At 38.9% G+C, this 18,394-nt stretch overlaps 1 protein-coding gene across 1 annotated transcript in view; it reads left to right on the top strand.

Moving 5' to 3' along the window:
* PIGU (phosphatidylinositol glycan anchor biosynthesis class U) overlaps positions 1-18,394 on the top strand; it is an 89,255-nt gene that overhangs the window by 49,492 nt on the left and 21,369 nt on the right. Inside the window, exons 7-9 of the mRNA XM_046679681.1 lie at positions 1,723-1,820; positions 15,838-15,992; positions 17,621-17,764. Of these exons, the coding sequence (XP_046535637.1) occupies positions 1,723-1,820; positions 15,838-15,992; positions 17,621-17,764 (397 nt within the window). The remainder of the gene's footprint in view (positions 1-1,722; positions 1,821-15,837; positions 15,993-17,620; positions 17,765-18,394) is intronic.

The following is an 18,394-nucleotide window of genomic DNA, read 5'->3' as shown; positions in this document are numbered from 1 at the left end:
TTTTGAGTTTATTTTGGTGAATGGTGAAAAAGAATGGTCAATTTTCATTCTTTTACATGTGGCTTTCCAGTTTTCCCAGCACCATTTGTTGAAAAGACTTTCTTTTCTCCATTGTATGCCCTCAGCTCCTTTGTCAAAGATAAGCTGTCCATAGATGTGTGGTTTTATTTCTGGGCTTTCAATTTTGTTCCATTGATCTGTGCACCTGTTTTTGTACCAGTACCATGCTGTTTTGATTACTGTAGCTTTGTAGTATGTTTTGAAGTCAGGGATTGTGATGCCTCCAGCTGTGTTCTTTTTTCTCAGGATTGCTTTAGCAATTCGGGGTCTTTTGTTGCCCCATATGAATTTTAGGATTCTTTGTTCTGATTCTGTAAAGAATGTCATTGAGATTCTGATTGGGATGGCGTTGAATCTGTAGATTGCTTTAGGTAGAATGGACATTTTAACTATGTTTATTCTTCCAATCCATGTACATGGAATGTCTTTCCATCTCCTTATGTCATCATCCAATTCTCTCAGAAAGGCCTTGTAATTTTCATTATATAGGTCCTTCACTTCCTTAGTTAAATTTACCCCAAGGTATTTTATTCTTTTTGTTGTGATTGTGAATGGTATTGTATTCTTGAGTTCTTTTTCTGTTGGTTCATTACTGGAGTATAGAAATGCTACTGATTTATGCAAGTTGATTTTATACCCTGCCACTTTGCTGTAGTTGTTGATTACTTCTAACAGTTTTCCGATGGATTCTTTGGGGTTTTCTATATATAAGATCATGTCGTCTGCAAACAGCGAGAGTTTCACTTCTTCCCTCCCTATTTGGATTCCTTTTATTCCTTTTTCTTGCCTGATTGCTCTGGGGGAGTGGCTATTTTTAAAAAAATATAAATCAGGTGTTTTTTTATGACGAAAACAAACCATGTTCACTATAGAAAGTTTAGAAAATACAGAGAAGCAAAAATGAAAAAGCATCCATAATCTCACCACCCAGAGATAACCACTGTGAATTTTCTGGCCTAACCTTTTAGTCTTTTTTTAAGAAATGTGTTTGCATATATTTTTAAATGGATCATAGTATATATGTCTTTTATAACCTTCACTTAATAGGATGCTATAAGCATCTTTCAACGTCATTGCAAATTCTTTATAACATCATGTTTAATGATTCTGTAGTGGTCAATTTTATATAAAGAATGGGGACATGACATTATTAATAAAAATTAATATGTTTTAATTTGAAAAAAATAATAAATATATAACCTAAAGAGTACCTAGGGAAGGAATGTTATAAAAATAGTGATGGAGTGTGGCAACATGCAAAGGGATAAGTTTCACAGCTCTGAATAGCATAAGCAATAACTTGTAGGCTATATCAATTAATAAGTTAAATAGGCCTGGATGCCAATAGACTTGATCCCTTTATTCATCTTTGGGCTGAAGTTTTGAAAAATCTTTCCATGTCTGAAAGTTTTTCAAGAAATATACCTGGAGTGTCTCAGGTTGCCAAAAGTAAATGGTTTTGACTTCCTTGCTTTCCTTTCATTAGAAATCAAGCCAAGAAGCTCTCACTCTGTGTGCATTTGCTTAGCACCTTGTGTACTGGTAGACATTTGGCAGGTGATTGTTTGAGCAGTTCTGGAAAGTTTCTTGTTTTGGGGACTTGCTGAGTCTAATCCTGATTGATGAGGCTGGATTATTCCATACATTTATTTCTTTTTACAGGTAGTGCCTTCCTCAGTGCTATTTTTCTTGCCTTAGCAACGTACCAGTCTCTGTACCCACTCACCTTGTTTGTCCCAGGACTCCTCTATCTCCTCCAGGTAAGCACTTGCTCTCAGGTAAGCCAGCACTCAAGTGACATTTAAAACCAGGCAGGGTCCCTGTTTGGGGGAAGGAAGGGCACGGGTTAATAAAAGCAATGGCACTGGGTCCCCAACTCATACTTGCTTGCTTCTAATTAAAAACACAAACAAAGAAACTTGACTAACTTTAAACAAAATGGACTTAATGATCGTTAAGTTCTAATTGTGCATATCATTGCAAATGTATAAGTGTATTTCATTTTACATATTTGTAGTTGGGAACTACCAACCATCTTGCATTCTCTTTTTCACACCTAATATACATAGACACCTCCCCCAACCCTGAGCCTATTTTTTTAAATTTTCTGTATAATAACACTCACTTTGTAAGATTCTTGTAGGGATTAAATGTCGTGGGTGCACCTGATACAATGCTTGGACCATAGTGGGTGATTAATAAATATTAATTGAAGGATACAAATTGGTGACATTTACTGAGAACTTACTACATGTCAGGCACAATGCTAAGCACTCTACAGGCATCACCTCATTTCAACTTCATAAGAACCTTATGGGGTGGGTCATATTATTAGCCATGTATCAGTCTAATATTAGCCATCTTAGACACATGAATTGCAGCTGGAATGTTAAGTGGTTTAGTCACTTGCCGAAGGTCACAGGGCCAGCAAGTGACAGGGCTGAGATCTGAACTCAGGCAGTCTGATGCAAGAGCCTGGTCTCTAACCATCTCTCTTTTCTACTCAAATAAAAATACATACATCTCTTCAAGAGCAAAAAACTGCCACGTGGTAAATCCATTCTTAGAAGAGAAACATTTCTTGACAGCGTACAGGTGGGCAGTGCCAGGATTCAAACCAAGAAATGTCTGATTTCAGAGCTCTTGTTCTTAATTATAGACACTGTTGCTAAAACCAAGTGTATACCTCCATTTATTGAAATAGGTCACGTGCTTGTCATTTTAAGTGACTTTGTAATATATCTTGGTGTTGATATACACAGTAATAAATGGTTAGCTTGGTCTTTCTCCTATTTAGGGTATTTGAGATATGCCCTAGTTGTCACTAATATAAATAGTGTAGAAATTTGTTTTTCTTTAAAGAGTTACTTCCTTAAGGTATATTCCTCCTTGTGAATCATTGAACCCAAAGGTGTGAGAAGTTTTATAGTTGTTATGCAAGACCCGATTGTTCACCAGAAGCCTGAGCCAATTTGCAGTGCCATCATCAGTGTCTAAAGCGAAGTGAACTTCCTCCCAGGCTGACAACACTGGCTTTTCAAATTTGATTTCTGATTGCTTGTTTAATAAATGTATCATCATACCGTGAAGTTATTTTGCTTTGATTTTCTTTCCAGATTCTTGATGAATCTAAGCATTTTTCCACATAACAATATGCTGTTTGTTTTTTCTTTCTTACTTCATATTTACAGTTTATTCCTTGAAAGTCTGAGCACTAGGGAGAATGTATGCAACCAGAGTGTTTTGTGCAGTTATTTATCAAATAAATACTATTAAAATATATTTATTGATACACATGAAGTAACCACAAATTTAAAAATGTTTTGTGAAGCTCATTTCTAAATACTGCTTTTTGTAAAATAGCTTTTGTTTAAAACTCAAGAAATTTCCTCCTGATGACAGTGGGCAGTACAACTGAGTCATGAAATCAAGCAGCTTAGCCAGTTGTTTTATTCAGTCCCTCCCTCTACCAGTAATTACTGAGCACCTCCAGTGTGCTCGGCACCATGCTGGACTCTGCAGCTGTAAAGCAATTGAAGGTTGTTGAGCAGGAGGACTGCTCTGGCGGCAGCCTGTGGGGTGGATCAGAGTGAGGAGGAGCTAAGGTGGGGAAAGGTTAGACCATCATATTAGATCGAGTCAGAGGGGTTGAGTGGGAGCCCAAACCAGTGTCAGGGGAAATGGAGAGAGGAGAGACTAGATTCAGAATTCCAGGAGGTAGAATAGGCTGTGCTTGGCAGTTATCTATATGTGGGGAACAGGACTGGGAAGAGTTCGAGATGAACTTAAGGATCTTGTTTATATAGAAATTAAAATCCCAAGGGCCGGCCCCCTGGAGTAGTGGTTAAGTTTGGCGTGCTCTGCTTCAGTAGTCTGAGTTCACCGGTTCAGATCCCAGGTGCGGACGTAAACCACTCATCAGCCATACTGTGGCAGGTGACCCACATATAAAGTCGAGAAAGATGGACATGGATGTTAGCTCAGGGCTAATCTTCCTCGAGCGAAAAAAAAAAAAAAGAGGACGATTGCCAACAGATGTTAGTTCAGGGCTTATCTTCCTCAGCAAAAAGGTAAAAATAAAAAAAAAATTTTTTTTAATTTAAAAAAAAGAAATTAAAATCCCAGCCCATACTGTATTTGTGTGTTTTTATGTAAGTATATGAAGTGGCCTGAAAGGCAGTAGGGTCTTGTGAGTCATGGTAGGGCTTTTGGAAAATCAGTCTAGTCCCATCCAGGAAATAAACCCACCTGTGTAAATATGAGAGAGGGAACAGAAAAGGAAATTATCCTTTAGGGCTGAGTTTCTCAGAGATCTGTGGGCTCCAAGGAGAGAAGCGAGAACTAGTGGTGGGAGATACAAGCAGCTCAGTCTAAGGCAGTTCTGTGACAGCATGGGAGTGAGGTAAGTTCCCTGTGATTCACACTGTTTAGCCTGCTGGCCGAATGGCCATTTGTTGGGGAGTCTTAGCAAAGCTGTAAGCATCAGCACAGGTAGCTGGACCTGAAAATCTTAAAAATCCTTTGAACCCCTAAATCAAAATGGATTTGATAACCACAAGGAAGTGATACATCTGCTCTTGACATTATATTTTCCTCAGAGTTTTTTCGAGCCCTCCATGGGCACATTCTTCCCTCTAGGAAAGGCTGTATAGTGCAGTACAGAAGAGCACAGGCTTGACCGGGATGTCTTGTTAAGATGGAAACAAAGCAGTCCTCGAAGACTAATGGTACTATGTCAAAAGAACAATGGAACCAGCCCAGAGGGGCCCCTGTTGGCTAAATTGAGGACATTCTGAGCATCAAAAGCATAACGACTACAAGTAATTAGAAAACACTGAATAAATAATCCATGTGTCCATAGTGATGCTCAGAAAAGGGGTGAGGAGAGAAAAAAAATACATATGCTATCATTAGATGGCTTTGTTACCAATTTCTTACTCTGAAAACTCAATAATTAAAAGGAAAGAACTAAGCTGTCACCCTGCCTTTTAAAAAGGAGCCAGACTTCTTCCATAGGTGAAGAAGGAAAGCTCTTTTTTACAGAAAAATGCCAGCTTATAAATGTAGAAGGAGTGACAGAATAGCAAATCACCAGTGAAATTATTATATCTAGCAAAGATCACAAATGGATGCTAAAATCATTAGGTGAAAGGTTTTGAAAGAACAGGATATTTGCATTTGCATGGTGCCAAAATATTACCCCTCCTCCCACCTCTAAATTCTTTGCTAATAGCAAAGGGAAGTCTGTCTTTTTTTTTTTTGAGGAAGATTAGCCCTGAGCTACCTACTGCCAGTCCTCCTCTTTTTGCTGAGTAAGCCTGGCCCTGAGCTAACATCTGTGCCCATCTTCCTCTACTTTTATATGTGGGACTCTACCACAGCATGGCATGCCAAGTGGTGCCATGTCCATACCCGGGATCCCAACCAGCAAACCCCGGGCCGCCGAGAAGCAGAACCTGCGAACTTAACTGCTGCACCACCAGGCCGGCCCCGGGAAAGTCTGTCTTTACAAAGGAGTGCTCTGGCAGTCACCACCTTAACCAAGTAATCCAACTCAGCACGACTTGCAGTGGAGCAGTCTGACATGATGATGACGCAGTGCAAAGTACACATCAACTCCAGAGTAATCTTACCCAAAATGTTGACCTTAATTAAGCCTTTAGGTCTGACTTCCAGTTATTAGGAAGTACAGGAGCAAAGGAACGAGATAAATGACACCATGAGGAAACAATAAAACAACCAGGAGGTAGGACGGTCTATATGACAGCTGGTCTGGTTCTCTTTAAAAAGTCATGAAAAAGAAAAAGTAGAGGGACTGTTCTAAGCTAAAGAGACATAATAACCTAATGGAATGAGTGAAGCTTGATTGGATTCTGGTTTGGAAAAAACAGCTATAAAGGATGTTTAGGAGAGATTTAGAATGTTTCGAAGATAGATTCCATATTAGAAGATGATAGAGAATTAAGTTCTTGGATGTGATAATAGTATCATCGTATATAGGAGAATGTCTTTATTTTTAGTTGTTGCACATGGAAGTGTTTTGGGGAGAAGTGTCATCATATGTAGAAAGTTTATGCACACAGGAAAATTTATACAAACAGATAAAAAATATGGCAAAGTGTTAACATTTATTCTAGGCAAGAAATCTATGGTTGATTATTGTATTATTCTTTCAACTTTTCTGTGTGTTTGAAAAATTTTATAATAAAAAGAAAGGAAATAGAATATAGGCTCTGAAGTTGTCTTGGCTTGGCTAGTTATTAGCTTTGTGACCCTGGGCAAATGACTACTTAACTTCTCTATGCCTCAATTTCCTCATCTTTAAAATGGGGATAAGAGGGGACGGCCTGGTGGTTTAGCGGTTAAGTGCACATATTCTGCTTCGGCAGCCCAGGGTATTCGCTGGTTCGGATCCTGGGTGCGGACATGGCACCACGTGGCAAGCCATGCTGTGGCAGGCGTCCCACATATAAAAGTAGAGGAAGATAGGCACAGATGTTAGCTCAGGGCCAGTCTTTCTCAGAAAAAAGAGGAGGATTGGCAGATGTTAGCTCAGGGCTAATCTTCCTCAAAAAAAAAATAAGTAAATAAAATGGGGATAAGACAATAGCTACTGCAAAGAGTTAATATATGTCAAATATTTAGAACAGACTATGAAAAGAGCTCAGTAGATACTAGCTGTGGTTGTTAGTATTCAAATGTTCATAGAAAGGATATGGTCACAAGTCTGGAGGTACGTGGAGTCTTGAGGGGAAAATAAAATAATTCATTTTCTAGAGTCAGAGGAACTTAAAAGTTAGTTCGTACTTCCTCCTCTGACGTTACAAACCTGCCTGTGGTGGAATTTCTAGAGGGTATAAAAGGCAGGTGGTGGACAAGCTACTGTCTGATCAGTGCCAGAGGCAAAGCTGTTTTTCTCTTTCCTACATGAGACACAGGAAGGCTTCAGGATCAAAGGCAGGGCATGCTGCATCTGGCTCCCTGGTGAGTCACTTATGAGAACGGTAGTTTGAGCCCATCTGGTCCCCTCCCCCAACTTTACTCTTAATTAGAAAGAAGCTTAAAATGTTATGATCTGATAACATGCAGAATAAAATAGCCCTAAAATGCACAAGACCATGAGGCTACAGTGAAGAATACCCCAAGTGCACAGGACCTTGAGGCTGAAGCTATGAGGCTGGTGGAGGGAGGCTCATGGTGCTGCCAGGGAAGTTTCTAGTTTCCTCCTTCCTTTTGCTTGGGATTCCTAAAGGCTTGGAGCCCTTTAGATGGTTTGAGGTCCTTATTTTCTTTGAAAGACAGTAACAGAAACCAGGGGAAAATACCTTGTTAGTGCTCTTCTGGTGTTTGTTTTGGTCCAATCTGACCTTCTCTTGTCTTTGAACTGAAAAGGTTAACCCTGTAATTTCTATACTTTCTGGAGCTTGGGGCAAGTCACATGATACTAGCTTGCCCCAAAGGAGCCAAATCCAACTCGGTCTTTCTTGATAACTGGGCCTTCCCCAGACCTTCCTTGGGGCCTTATTTAGAATTTTCACATCTTTTTCTTTCCCCAGCTGCATTCTGTTGTCTCTGCTGTTTCCAGGAGGGGGCCAAGGCAGAGGCGGAAATGCTGTTAGCTTCCTTTCATTTTAGAACAGGTAAAAATGAGGATAAGGGCATGATATGCATTTGCAGTGGGTCTCATCCTGAGACTCCAAGAACTTAGGTATAAAAACTTTTGTTAAGAGTTTCTTTCTTTAAGCCTTTATTGAAAGAGTTTCTTTAAGAGTTTATTCTGATAACTTTTTCCTTTTCACACCCTGTCCTAGTAAGAAGATGGTTTCTATACAGAAAATGCTTTTCTCCCTAGTATTTTAGAGAGTTGGGGGGAGGGAAATAATTATACATTGCTCTCCTTCCTTACTATAGTTTGGCTTTTCCTGAAGCAGTCTGAGAATTCTATTTCCCTAAATATTTTTGTATGTTAGCAATGATGTGACTTCAGGTTTATAAACTACTGGTTAAATTTTTCCAATTGAGAGTACACATAGCCCATGGACAACATCTGGCCAACAGATGTGATTTATTTGACCCTAGTGTTTAATTCTATTAAATTAGTTGTCAACAGTTTGAAAATTCATGTTAAAAATTTATATTTCTGGCTTCTTTTGAAAAATTGGAAGATCTGGCTCCTTTAGACAGGGCATACCCTCTTCGGTTTACCACAATCCCTGTGCTTCATCTCTATCACACATTACTCATTTGTTACCTGCCTGGCCCCTATAGGTATTTGAATATGTATGTATGTGTGTTTCTGTTTATGTCCACTAAAAGATCTAGAAACTTTGACCAACCCAGTATCAGAGAGCATCCTTGGGGCCAAGGCTGTGATCTTAAAATATCATTTACCCATTGAAAGAAACTGAGGTTTCTTAGAGAAATGGCTGATGCTAGGTTTAGGGCAGGAAATGTATAGGATGATCCTGGAACCAGATGACAAGGAAGTTATCAAAGGCTACTAGGGTCATCTCAAAAGGACTCAGGATCCAACTTGAAGAGGCTCCCACTGACCAAAGATGGACAGTTAGAGCTTCATTAGAGTAAGAATTGCAGTGGATTGAAACCTATAAATATATTTAAGTCTCAGCATTCATAATGATATTTAAAAAGAAACTTAATTGTTCAAATTACGAGAATTGACAGGGAACCAATTCGTTATCTTGAAAACTGGATAAATAAAAGGAAAAAATTAAGCATTTGTCCTGCCTTTCCCGCACCACTAGATAACCATATGGTAGATGAGGGGAAGCATCTCTTTATAAAATTATTCCAGTTTACGAATGAAAACAAAATGATAGGATAGCATCATTTTGCAACCCCAGTTGATCTAGGCAGTGAGCAGTAATAGCAACTAATTTCAAAAACAAACAAAAATCATGCCTCCTGATGAAAGAACACACTGCCTCCAAAGTTTTGCCAAAGGGACCAAATCCAAAATTGCAGCCTCTGAATCCAACTGCCAATTTGCAAGAAATATTGAAGACAAAGGATATAATTAGCAAAACCCGATTGTGGGAGGTTCTGTAAGTTAAATACTGTCGAGTTCTTCAACAGATTAATTGTAAGGGGAAAAAAAGCCAAGATGGGTGGGAGTAGGGTAGGGTGGAGAAAGTTGAATCAATTTTTTTTTTAATTGTCAAGACTTAACCTATGGTCTAATGGGCTGCACATTTAGGTGGGAAACCATGGAGAATGCAAGGAAGTGATTGCCGTGACAGCCAGGATAAATGGTTACTTTGGAGGGAAAAGGGGATTGTGGTTGGGATAGGGCAGAGAGAGAGACTTGGGGAGTTGCTGGAAATTCCTTTCTTTTGTCCCAGGTAGTGATTATAAGGATATTTGCCTTATAACCATTCACTAAGCTACATATTTGTCTTATGTCATTTTCTGTATTTTATTTTACAAAAAAAAGCTTAAAGAATTGATCAAAATGTTTAAGGCACCATTCTTCCAACTCTTCTACTTACATACTTTTAATTTTAAGTCAGCATTTGCTATTGAGTAAAAGAGGTAGATAAAATGAATACTTATCTGTTCACTGGGAAATTTGCAATATGGACTTCTAGATTAAGTTTGGCTCTAGGGTTTGTAAATAAACAAGCCATCAAAGGATTGCTTGAGTTTCTTTTTTTTAACAATTTCAAGCGTGCCTCACTTTATGTAACAGGAGTAGTCCTGAAAGATTCAGTGCAAGTCTGGTTTTTATAGGTAGACTCAGTAAATATTCCACATTATATTTTCAGAGCTCTGTTTCCAAAAGCAAACCTGACTCCAAGACCAATTCTTAAAAACAAAAATTATACTAAAATTTAGTCACATTTTATAACCACAAATTTGCCAGGGAAAAGAAAAAGTCATTTTCCACTCAAACTTTGACAGAAACACTATTTTGGTCCAATAAAGCTCCAAGAACATGGTAGCAAACCAAAACTTGGGGGCTGCTAATGGGATTTTGTGTGTGTCTGTGTTTGAGGAAGATTGTCCCTGAACTAACGTTCGTTGCCAATCTTCCTCTACTTTGTATGTGGGATGCCTCCACAGCATGGCTGACGAGTGGAGTAGGTCTGCACCCGGGATCTGTCTGAACCCGCAAACGCGGGCTGCTGAAGTGGAGCCCTCAGAACCTTAACCATTGGGCCACCGGGCCGGCTCTGCTGAAGTGATTTGGGAAGAGTGAAGCCTCATCTCCTGGTGTGCTTAGGACACTCCTAAGAGAGCTGCTTTGAACAGTCGGCCTGATTCAGTGCTTCATGCCTGTCTTTTTCATTTCTCCCCGAGTTTCTTTTTAAATATCATTAGTCAGGAGGAAGGGGAAAACAAAACAAAACAGACTGGTTACTTTCAAGGTTTTTCTTTCTCCTCCCCTAGGCTGTGGTTCCCTGCCTCCCCTCCCTCCCTCCCCGCCTTCCTTCCATGCTAGATGGCAGTATTTTTCAGGAAGGAGAGATCAACATGATCAAAGGCAGGTAGAACTCTAGAAGGAAACTCAGAACCTAAGTGCCTTCCTCTTTGAATTTATCTGTGGGGTGCCTCCTCTTTGTTGAATTATTTTCCATCCCCAGAAATGTACTATTCTCTTGAAACTTTGTTCTTTTAGAGCAGCATTGTCAATAGAACTTTTTGTGTTGATGGAAATGTTCTATATCTGTATATTATCGATACAGTAGTCACAAGCCACATGTGGCTATTGAGAACTTGAAGTGTGCTAGTGAGACTGAGGAACTGAATTTTGTATTTTAATTAATTTCCATTAATTTAAATAGCCACATGTGGCTAGGGGACAGCACAGTTTTAAAGAGAGGTAAGAGTAGAGCTATGTGGGTGCAAGTTTAGAGAGGAGCCGTAGGGTTGATCAGGTTCCTTTCCCCTCATATCTGTTAGCAGTAATGTTATCTCTAATCTCAATCTCTTGACTGACCTATTCTCCTTAAAGTCTTTACCAGGGAGTTATGATGTCTATAATTTATTTTAAAATACTTCTGCATAGACTATCTGATATTATATATGTGTCAGTTAGTTTCAGCCTCAACTCAAGGGGCAGTGAGTACTGTAATGAAGTGGCCACACTCCATGGTGGTCACCTAGCTTTATATCAGAAAGGCCATACTCCGTAGATGGCTACCATCTCTGCTTCAGCTCTGTATAGCTTGATCCATGCCTTTGCTGTTTAGCATAGTGAATGTCAGAAGCAGATTGGATTTTTATTGGTGAGATTAGCGTCTTATGACAAAATGAATATTAGAAGTAGGCTCTCATTGGTGAAACTGAAGTATCCAAAAGAAGTGGAATTGACTAAAATAGTTTAGAGACTCTTCCCATACTTCATGAAGAGGAAATAAGAATCTAGGAAGGCCTGTAGCTTTTTCCCTTGGAGATGGTGCCTAAGGCTTAATTTCTAACTGATCCTTGGTCTAGCCTTCAGTTAGGAGGATTTCTGGTTGCCTGATGTGACTCCAAGGGCAAGAGAACATTGCCTTTTGGATATTGTCACTTCTCCCTTGAGTGAACCTTTCTTGCAAGTAGTGACTGGAACAGCTAAAAGGGGAGAGAGCTGGAACTTAATCAAGCTCTAGAATAGTTTGTGTGAACTGTTTTGTGCTGCTTGCTGATGAATATTTGTTTAATAAACGTCACTAAGTGTGCCAGAATGTGGTCTGGAACTTGCTTTCTTTGCGGTGAGATTGTATTGGAGGCGCTAACCGTCATCTACCTCAAACTTCTTTCAAGACAACTGTTAAAGAACCTGTGAGTTATACATGACCAGAATGGTTCACTGAATTGCACACTTTAAAATAGTTAAGTATATGTTATGTGGATTTCACCTAAAAAAAATCCCATGTTATTATTAGCGTATTACTCAAACTTTTATGGCTTTGACCGTTAGGAGCTCCTTCTGATTGGCTCCTGTGTTCTTTTGACAAGCCCCATCTGTTTTGAGCCTTTTCTTTCTTTCTGGTACCACAAGATATTTCAGGCTCATCTTGTATTTTCCATGCCCCATCCCGGGAATCAAATACTTCTTCAAGGACTCCTGGTTCCTTTTATTGGAGAATGCTATTTAGAAACCAAGGGTGTTAGGTATGCTTATTGTTATAATACCCATGCTTCTTTCACTTAGCATGATGTTTTCAAGGTTCATCCATGTTGTAGCATGTGTTAGTACTGTATTCTTTTTTATTGCCAAATAATATTCCATTGTATGGATATACCATATTTCATTTATCCTTTCACCAATTGATAGGTATTTAGGTTGTTTCAGCTCTTTGGTTATTATGAATAATGCTGCTGAGAACATTTGCATACAAGTTTTTGTGTGGACATATATTTTCGTTTTATTTATAGGTTTTTTGTTATGCAAAACTTTTTGCTTTTATGTAATCAAATTTAATCAGTCTTTTCTTTTAATGCTTCTGGATTTTGAGCTTTTCCCTACATTCAAAGTTAAAGAGGAATTTACTATTTTTTTTCTAGTACTTCATGGTTTCATTTAAAAAAATATTTATATCTCTAATTCATTTGGGGTTTAATTCCTTATGAATGGTGTGAGACATAGATCTAATTTTTTCTTTTTCCAAATGGTTACCTAGCTGCCCGGCACCATTTATTAAAAAGCCCTCTTTAGCCTAGTGATGTGCCACCTTTGTCATGCACCCAATTTCCATAAGGATTCTGGTCCAATGGTGGACTTTCTGTTTTATTCCAGAAGTCTACTTGTCTGTTTATGTGCCAGTATTGTATTGTTCTAATTATAGGGGTTTTATAGTATATTTCAACGTCAGATAGTGCCAGTCTCCCCTTCATGATCTTTCCTTATCACTGCTTTCCTAGCTATTCTTTCAGCTTTGTTTTTCCTTATGAACTTTAATGTCATCTTGTATAATTCCATAAAATAGCTTGCATTGTAATTAGATTGCATTATTGCATTGAATTCATAAATTAATTTAGCAACTGACGTCTGTATAATGCTGAATCATCCTAAACAAGAACAGAGGATATCTATCCATTTGTCCAAGTCTACTTTAGTGTCTTTCAGGAGTGTTTTAAAATTTCCTTTAATAGATTATACACATTTCCTGTTAAATTTACTTCTAAGTTTTATTTTCCTTGGTGTTATTGTCAGTGTGGTTTTCTGTACCATTGTGTCCTCTAATTGTTTCCTATTTGTGCATCTGAAGACTATTTGTATATTAATTTTATATCCTGCTACTTCACTGAATTCTTTTATTGTTTGTTGTTTTTATCATGACTAGTTGCTGCGTACATCTAGAAACTAATGATTTCTTTAAGCTGTTTATGATACATATATAATAGCTTTTCTTATGTTGAACTAACCTTGAATTTTTGGAATAAACCCAAGCTGGTCATAACCCAACTTTATCATGATCTTGTGTTGCTGAATTATATTAGATAATATTTCATTTTGCATTTTTGTATTTGTGTTGGTAAGTGGTTTTGGTATCAAGCTTATAATATTTGCTGTGTAAGAGTTAATGTAAGATTAGACTCACCTGCTTCTTAAATGTTGGTAGAACTTTCCTGTAAAACTGGCTGCCAGGGCCTGCTCTTTTCTTTATGGGAAAAGTTTTCATTACTAATTTGATTTCTTAAATGATTACAGGACCATTCAAATTTTCTATTTCTTCTTGAATTAGTTTTTCCCCCTAACTTTTTATTTCATACTTTCAGACAAGTTAGAAACTAATATAATGATACCTTTTTTTTTGCTAAGGAAGATTCGCCCTGAGCCAAAATCCATGCCAGTGTTCTTCTACTTTTTAGTATGTGGGCCACCAGCACAGCATGGCCACTAACAGAGTGGTGTAGGTCTGCACCCAGGCTGCCAAAGCAGAGCATGCCGAACTTAACCACTAGGCCACTAGGGCTGGCCCAATATCTATGTAGATATATAGATTTTTTTCTTTTTTTTCCTGACTCATTTGCAAGGAAGTTACAGACAATAAGACATATCAACCATAAATAGTCAGTAGGTAACTCTTAAGAAATAGAGCATTTTCCACATAACCACAATACTATTAATGCACACCCAAGAAGTTTAACTTTCATAGATTAATATTATCTAATGTATACACTCCAAATGCAAATTCCCCAATATATACATGACCTTTATAGCATTTTGGGGGAGAGGTGGGGTTCAGGATCCAGTCAAGGATCATGTATTATATTTCATTGTCATCTCCTTTGATCTCCACCTTTTACTGTTTTTTTTTTATGACACTGGCATTTTAATTGAATCATTTAAATTATATTTTTCATAGAATGTTTCCATTTCACCTCAGTTTTTTAAACACATTGGCATAAGTTTTTTATTGTATTTCTTAACCCTGATGCTTCCTTAGTTATGTCCCCTTTTATATTCTTAATATTATTTATTCTCTTTCTATTTATTTATTTATTTATTTACTTACTTACTTATTTTGCTGAGGAAGAGTCACCCTGAGCTAACGTCTGTTGCCAATCTTCCTCTTGTTTTTGGCTTTGAGGAAGGTTAGCCATGAGCTAACATCTGTGCCAGTCTTCCTCTATTTTGCATGTGGGTGGTTGCCACAGTATGGCTGACAAGTGGTGTAGGTCTGCGCCCCGGACCCGAACCCACGAACACCGGACCACCAAAGTAGAGCACACTGACCTTAACCACTGCACCACGGGACTGGCCCCTTCTCTTTTTTCTTGACCAGTCTTCTCAGAGACTCAGCAATCTCTGTAGTCATTTCTAAGAGCCAGCTTTTGGCTTTTTTGCTTCCTGTTATGGTGACTTTGTTTTCCATTTCAACAAATTCTCCTCTTTTATTATTTCCTTCCTTCTTTTGGGGTTTATTCTGTTGTTCTAATATCTTAAAACAGATGTTTAGCTTATTTATTTTCAGTCTTCTTTTCAAATATAAGTTTATAAGGCTGTATTTTTCCCTCAGAGTACTCTTTTATCTACATTACACAAATAGTGATATGAGGTATTTTGTAACCATTAATTTCTAACATCAAAATTTTCTATTATCATTTTTTATTAGGCTTCTGACATATTTGGAAAAAGGTTTAAAGTTTTCTTAATGTATTTTTAGGTTATCTTTTTATTAGTGATTTTGATAAATTGCCTTATGGTCAGAGAATGGGGTTTGTATGATATAGACTCCTTGAAGTTTGTTGATGTTGCTTTATGACCTGATTTAGATGTGTGGTAAGTTTTTATAAATGCCCGCAAAATACTTAAAATGAATGTGAATTCTCCAGTTATTAGGTGCACTGTTTTATATATTATGTTTTATAAGATTTTATGAGATCAAACTTATCAAGTGTGCTATTCGTATTTCCTACTTGGTTGCTGATTTTTCCCTGTTTGATCCGTCAGTTACTAGAGATGATGGATTTGTCTGTTTTTTCCTTGGTAGCTCTGTTCATATTCGTTTTATGTATTTTGAGACTGTGTTATTAGATACATACAAGTTTAGAACTGTTATGTCTTCTGGATGAATTGAACTCTTTATCATTATGGAGCATCTTTATCTCTGCAAGACTTTTTACATTAAATTCTATTTTATCTGATAACAGTGTAACCAAACTAGTTTTCTTTTGGTTAGTGTTTATCTAGCATATCTTTTCAGTCCTTTGATTTTCAACTTTTCTGCGTCCTATGTTTTGCAGGAGGGATCTTGAAGTTTAAGTTGATGACTGCTCTCTATCTTGACGTCCCTAAATGTACCATTTTGCCTTCTCTCCTAGCGGCAGTACATACCTGTGAAAGTGAAGAGCAAAGCCTTCTGGATCTTCTTTTGGGAGTATGCCATGATGTACATGGGAAGCCTAGTGGTAATTGTTTGCCTCTCCTTCTTCCTTCTTAGCTCCTGGGATTTCATCCCTGCAGTATATGGCTTCATGTAAGTAATGACCTCATTAGAAAACTTTGGAAACTAATTTTGTTTTCACAGCTCCAGCTGGAATCAGGGCCAGCGACCACAGGGAAGCATCTAGACACAGTGGTCCTCAAATTTTAGTGTGCATCAGAATCACATGCACGGCTTGTTAACACCCAGATTGCTGGGCCCCACCTCTTGAATTTTTGATTAAGAAAGTGTGGGGTACGGACCAAGAATTTGCATTTCTAAAAGTTTTCTGGTGATGCTGATGCTGCTGGTCCAGGGAACACACTTTGAGAACCACTGGTCTAGAGACTACCTTTGCACTAGTGAGATTAAAGAGCACTCTCTAGGAACATCCAAAGTGCCTACCAGCCGCTGCCTGAGAGGTTTTGGTTCAGTCCCAAACAGGAATGGATATATTCCTCTACTGCAAGAGGGTCTCTGACAGTTTTAACATAAAGCCACCTGTCATGTGTCAAACTTTTAGAGAAAATTGAAATGGGTTTGCAGTGTGAATTCTGCAGACATTTCTAGATGCTCTCTGTGTGGTACGCTGAGGGGGATGGTCACTGTGCAAGCCTCAGGGAACTCACAGCCCAGTGGGGTGATAGACAGACCTGTCAGGGTGGGGAAGGAAGCTGGAGTGGCAGATCCCCTTTTTGATTCTGGACCCCCAATTTCTGTTAAATTTTGGCTGAGCATAACAATGACCAAGTAACTTTCAGCTCTTCATGCTCTGCCTTGGGTAGGAGTTCGTAATGTCTGGTAAAAAGCTTTTCCTAGTTTTCTGCTGGGCCACAGGTTGTGTTCTTCACTTCATTTCACAGAAAAGGGAATGTAGTTACACCAGGAGGCAAAGACTCGCCCTGGGTGGAGGCATTGGTCACTGAAATCTGACCATGAGCCATTGCCTGTTTCTCCCTTCTCCGTTTGTTCCCTTTTTAAATTGTGAATTGACATCAGTTTAAACTCCATATTTTTTAAATAAAAAATAATGTAAATTTTTAGATGTCAGAATTGTAGCCAAACTTTATTTGATACAGCTAGACAAAAAGTTTTCCAGTTAAACTCTTTTTTCTCAAATGAGGTCTGAGATCCTAGCCAGAACCTACTGCTTGTTCCTCAAGCCCCCAGAAGTCTCACTGCAGTGTCAGGTGCTCAGTCTTCTGGCTCTTGCTGTGGGGATGTGGAGCAAGAATGGGGAGGAGCAGAATCTTTGAGCTTGTTCCTCGAGGCAAGTCTTTGGAAAGTCCCAAATAGATATTGTTTATTTAAACCCATTCTTCCTGTTACAGTACTATTTCCTAATTTTAAATGTATATGTCTTAGGCAGTAAAAGAGGGTCTGGTCTTTTGATTTCTAGCATGAATCTCTGCCTCATTTCAGATCTTTGAGGCATGTCAGAGTTTGGCTCGGCTAATGTTTATTATGGGTTGTCATTCTCTGTGTCTCTTCCCCTTGTTTTTGCTAATTACCTATATCCAGGGTACTGGAGAGCCCCTCACATCCCTCACATGCCTCTCTGGGGGGAAAATCATCCTTGGCTGCCCAGTAGTGACCACAGTCTTCAGGCGAAAATCAGATCAAAGCAGATGATTTATAACTTCCCTCTCTTTTTTTCTCTCCTTTTGTTTTCTTTATTCCAGACTTTCTGTTCCAGATCTCACTCCAAACATTGGTCTTTTCTGGTACTTCTTTGCGGAGATGTTTGAGCACTTCAGCCTCTTCTTTGTGTGTGTGTTTCAGATCAACGTCTTCTTCTACACCATCCCCTTAGCCATAAAGCTAAAGTAAGTGGTTGGACCTGCTGCTTCCTTGTCCACAGAGCCGTTTGTAGCTTTACAGGTGCCCTTCAAACTGGGGGCATCTGCTGTCAGGTTTATGCCATCTTGGCCCAGGGAACCCTGCCCCTCACTTGCCTCAGGTGCCAGTGGCCATAGCCAGCAACGGAGTCACACATGAGTGCAGGCTGTAGGGAGGGTGCTTTGGAGCACGCTGATATTTCCCCTGGCCTCACTTTGGGGTACTTGTGCCCACACTGCTGCTGAGCCCACTCAAACTATTTTGGGTAAGAGCAGCGGTTGGAGTTGGGGCCTGTCTTTGGAAAAAGTGGATCTTGTTGGGTGTCCGCCGTCAGCAGCCCAGTGACAGTTTGCCCAAGGGGACTCAGGATGTGTTAGTTGGAAGGCTGTCTACCTGCCCCTCTGTTTAATCTTCTGATCAATTTCCCTCAAAAGGGCTGTCTGTAGAGCTCTCTTCTGCAGTATAAGAGAGCTAACATGTGTTGAGCCTGGCTCCATCCCAGACAACTTTGTAAGCTTCCTGAAATGTATTCATACCTAACCCTTCCAGTAGGCATTATTTTACTATCATCACTCTCATTTTATAGTTGAAGAAATTGATGTTCAGAGAGGTGGAAT

Source organism: Equus quagga, chromosome 12 (genome assembly GCF_021613505.1).
Source record: "Equus quagga isolate Etosha38 chromosome 12, UCLA_HA_Equagga_1.0, whole genome shotgun sequence".
Taxonomy (NCBI): Eukaryota; Metazoa; Chordata; class Mammalia; order Perissodactyla; family Equidae; genus Equus; species Equus quagga.
Note: the sequence above shows the minus strand (reverse complement) of the source record. Positions and strands in the feature narration are given on the sequence as shown.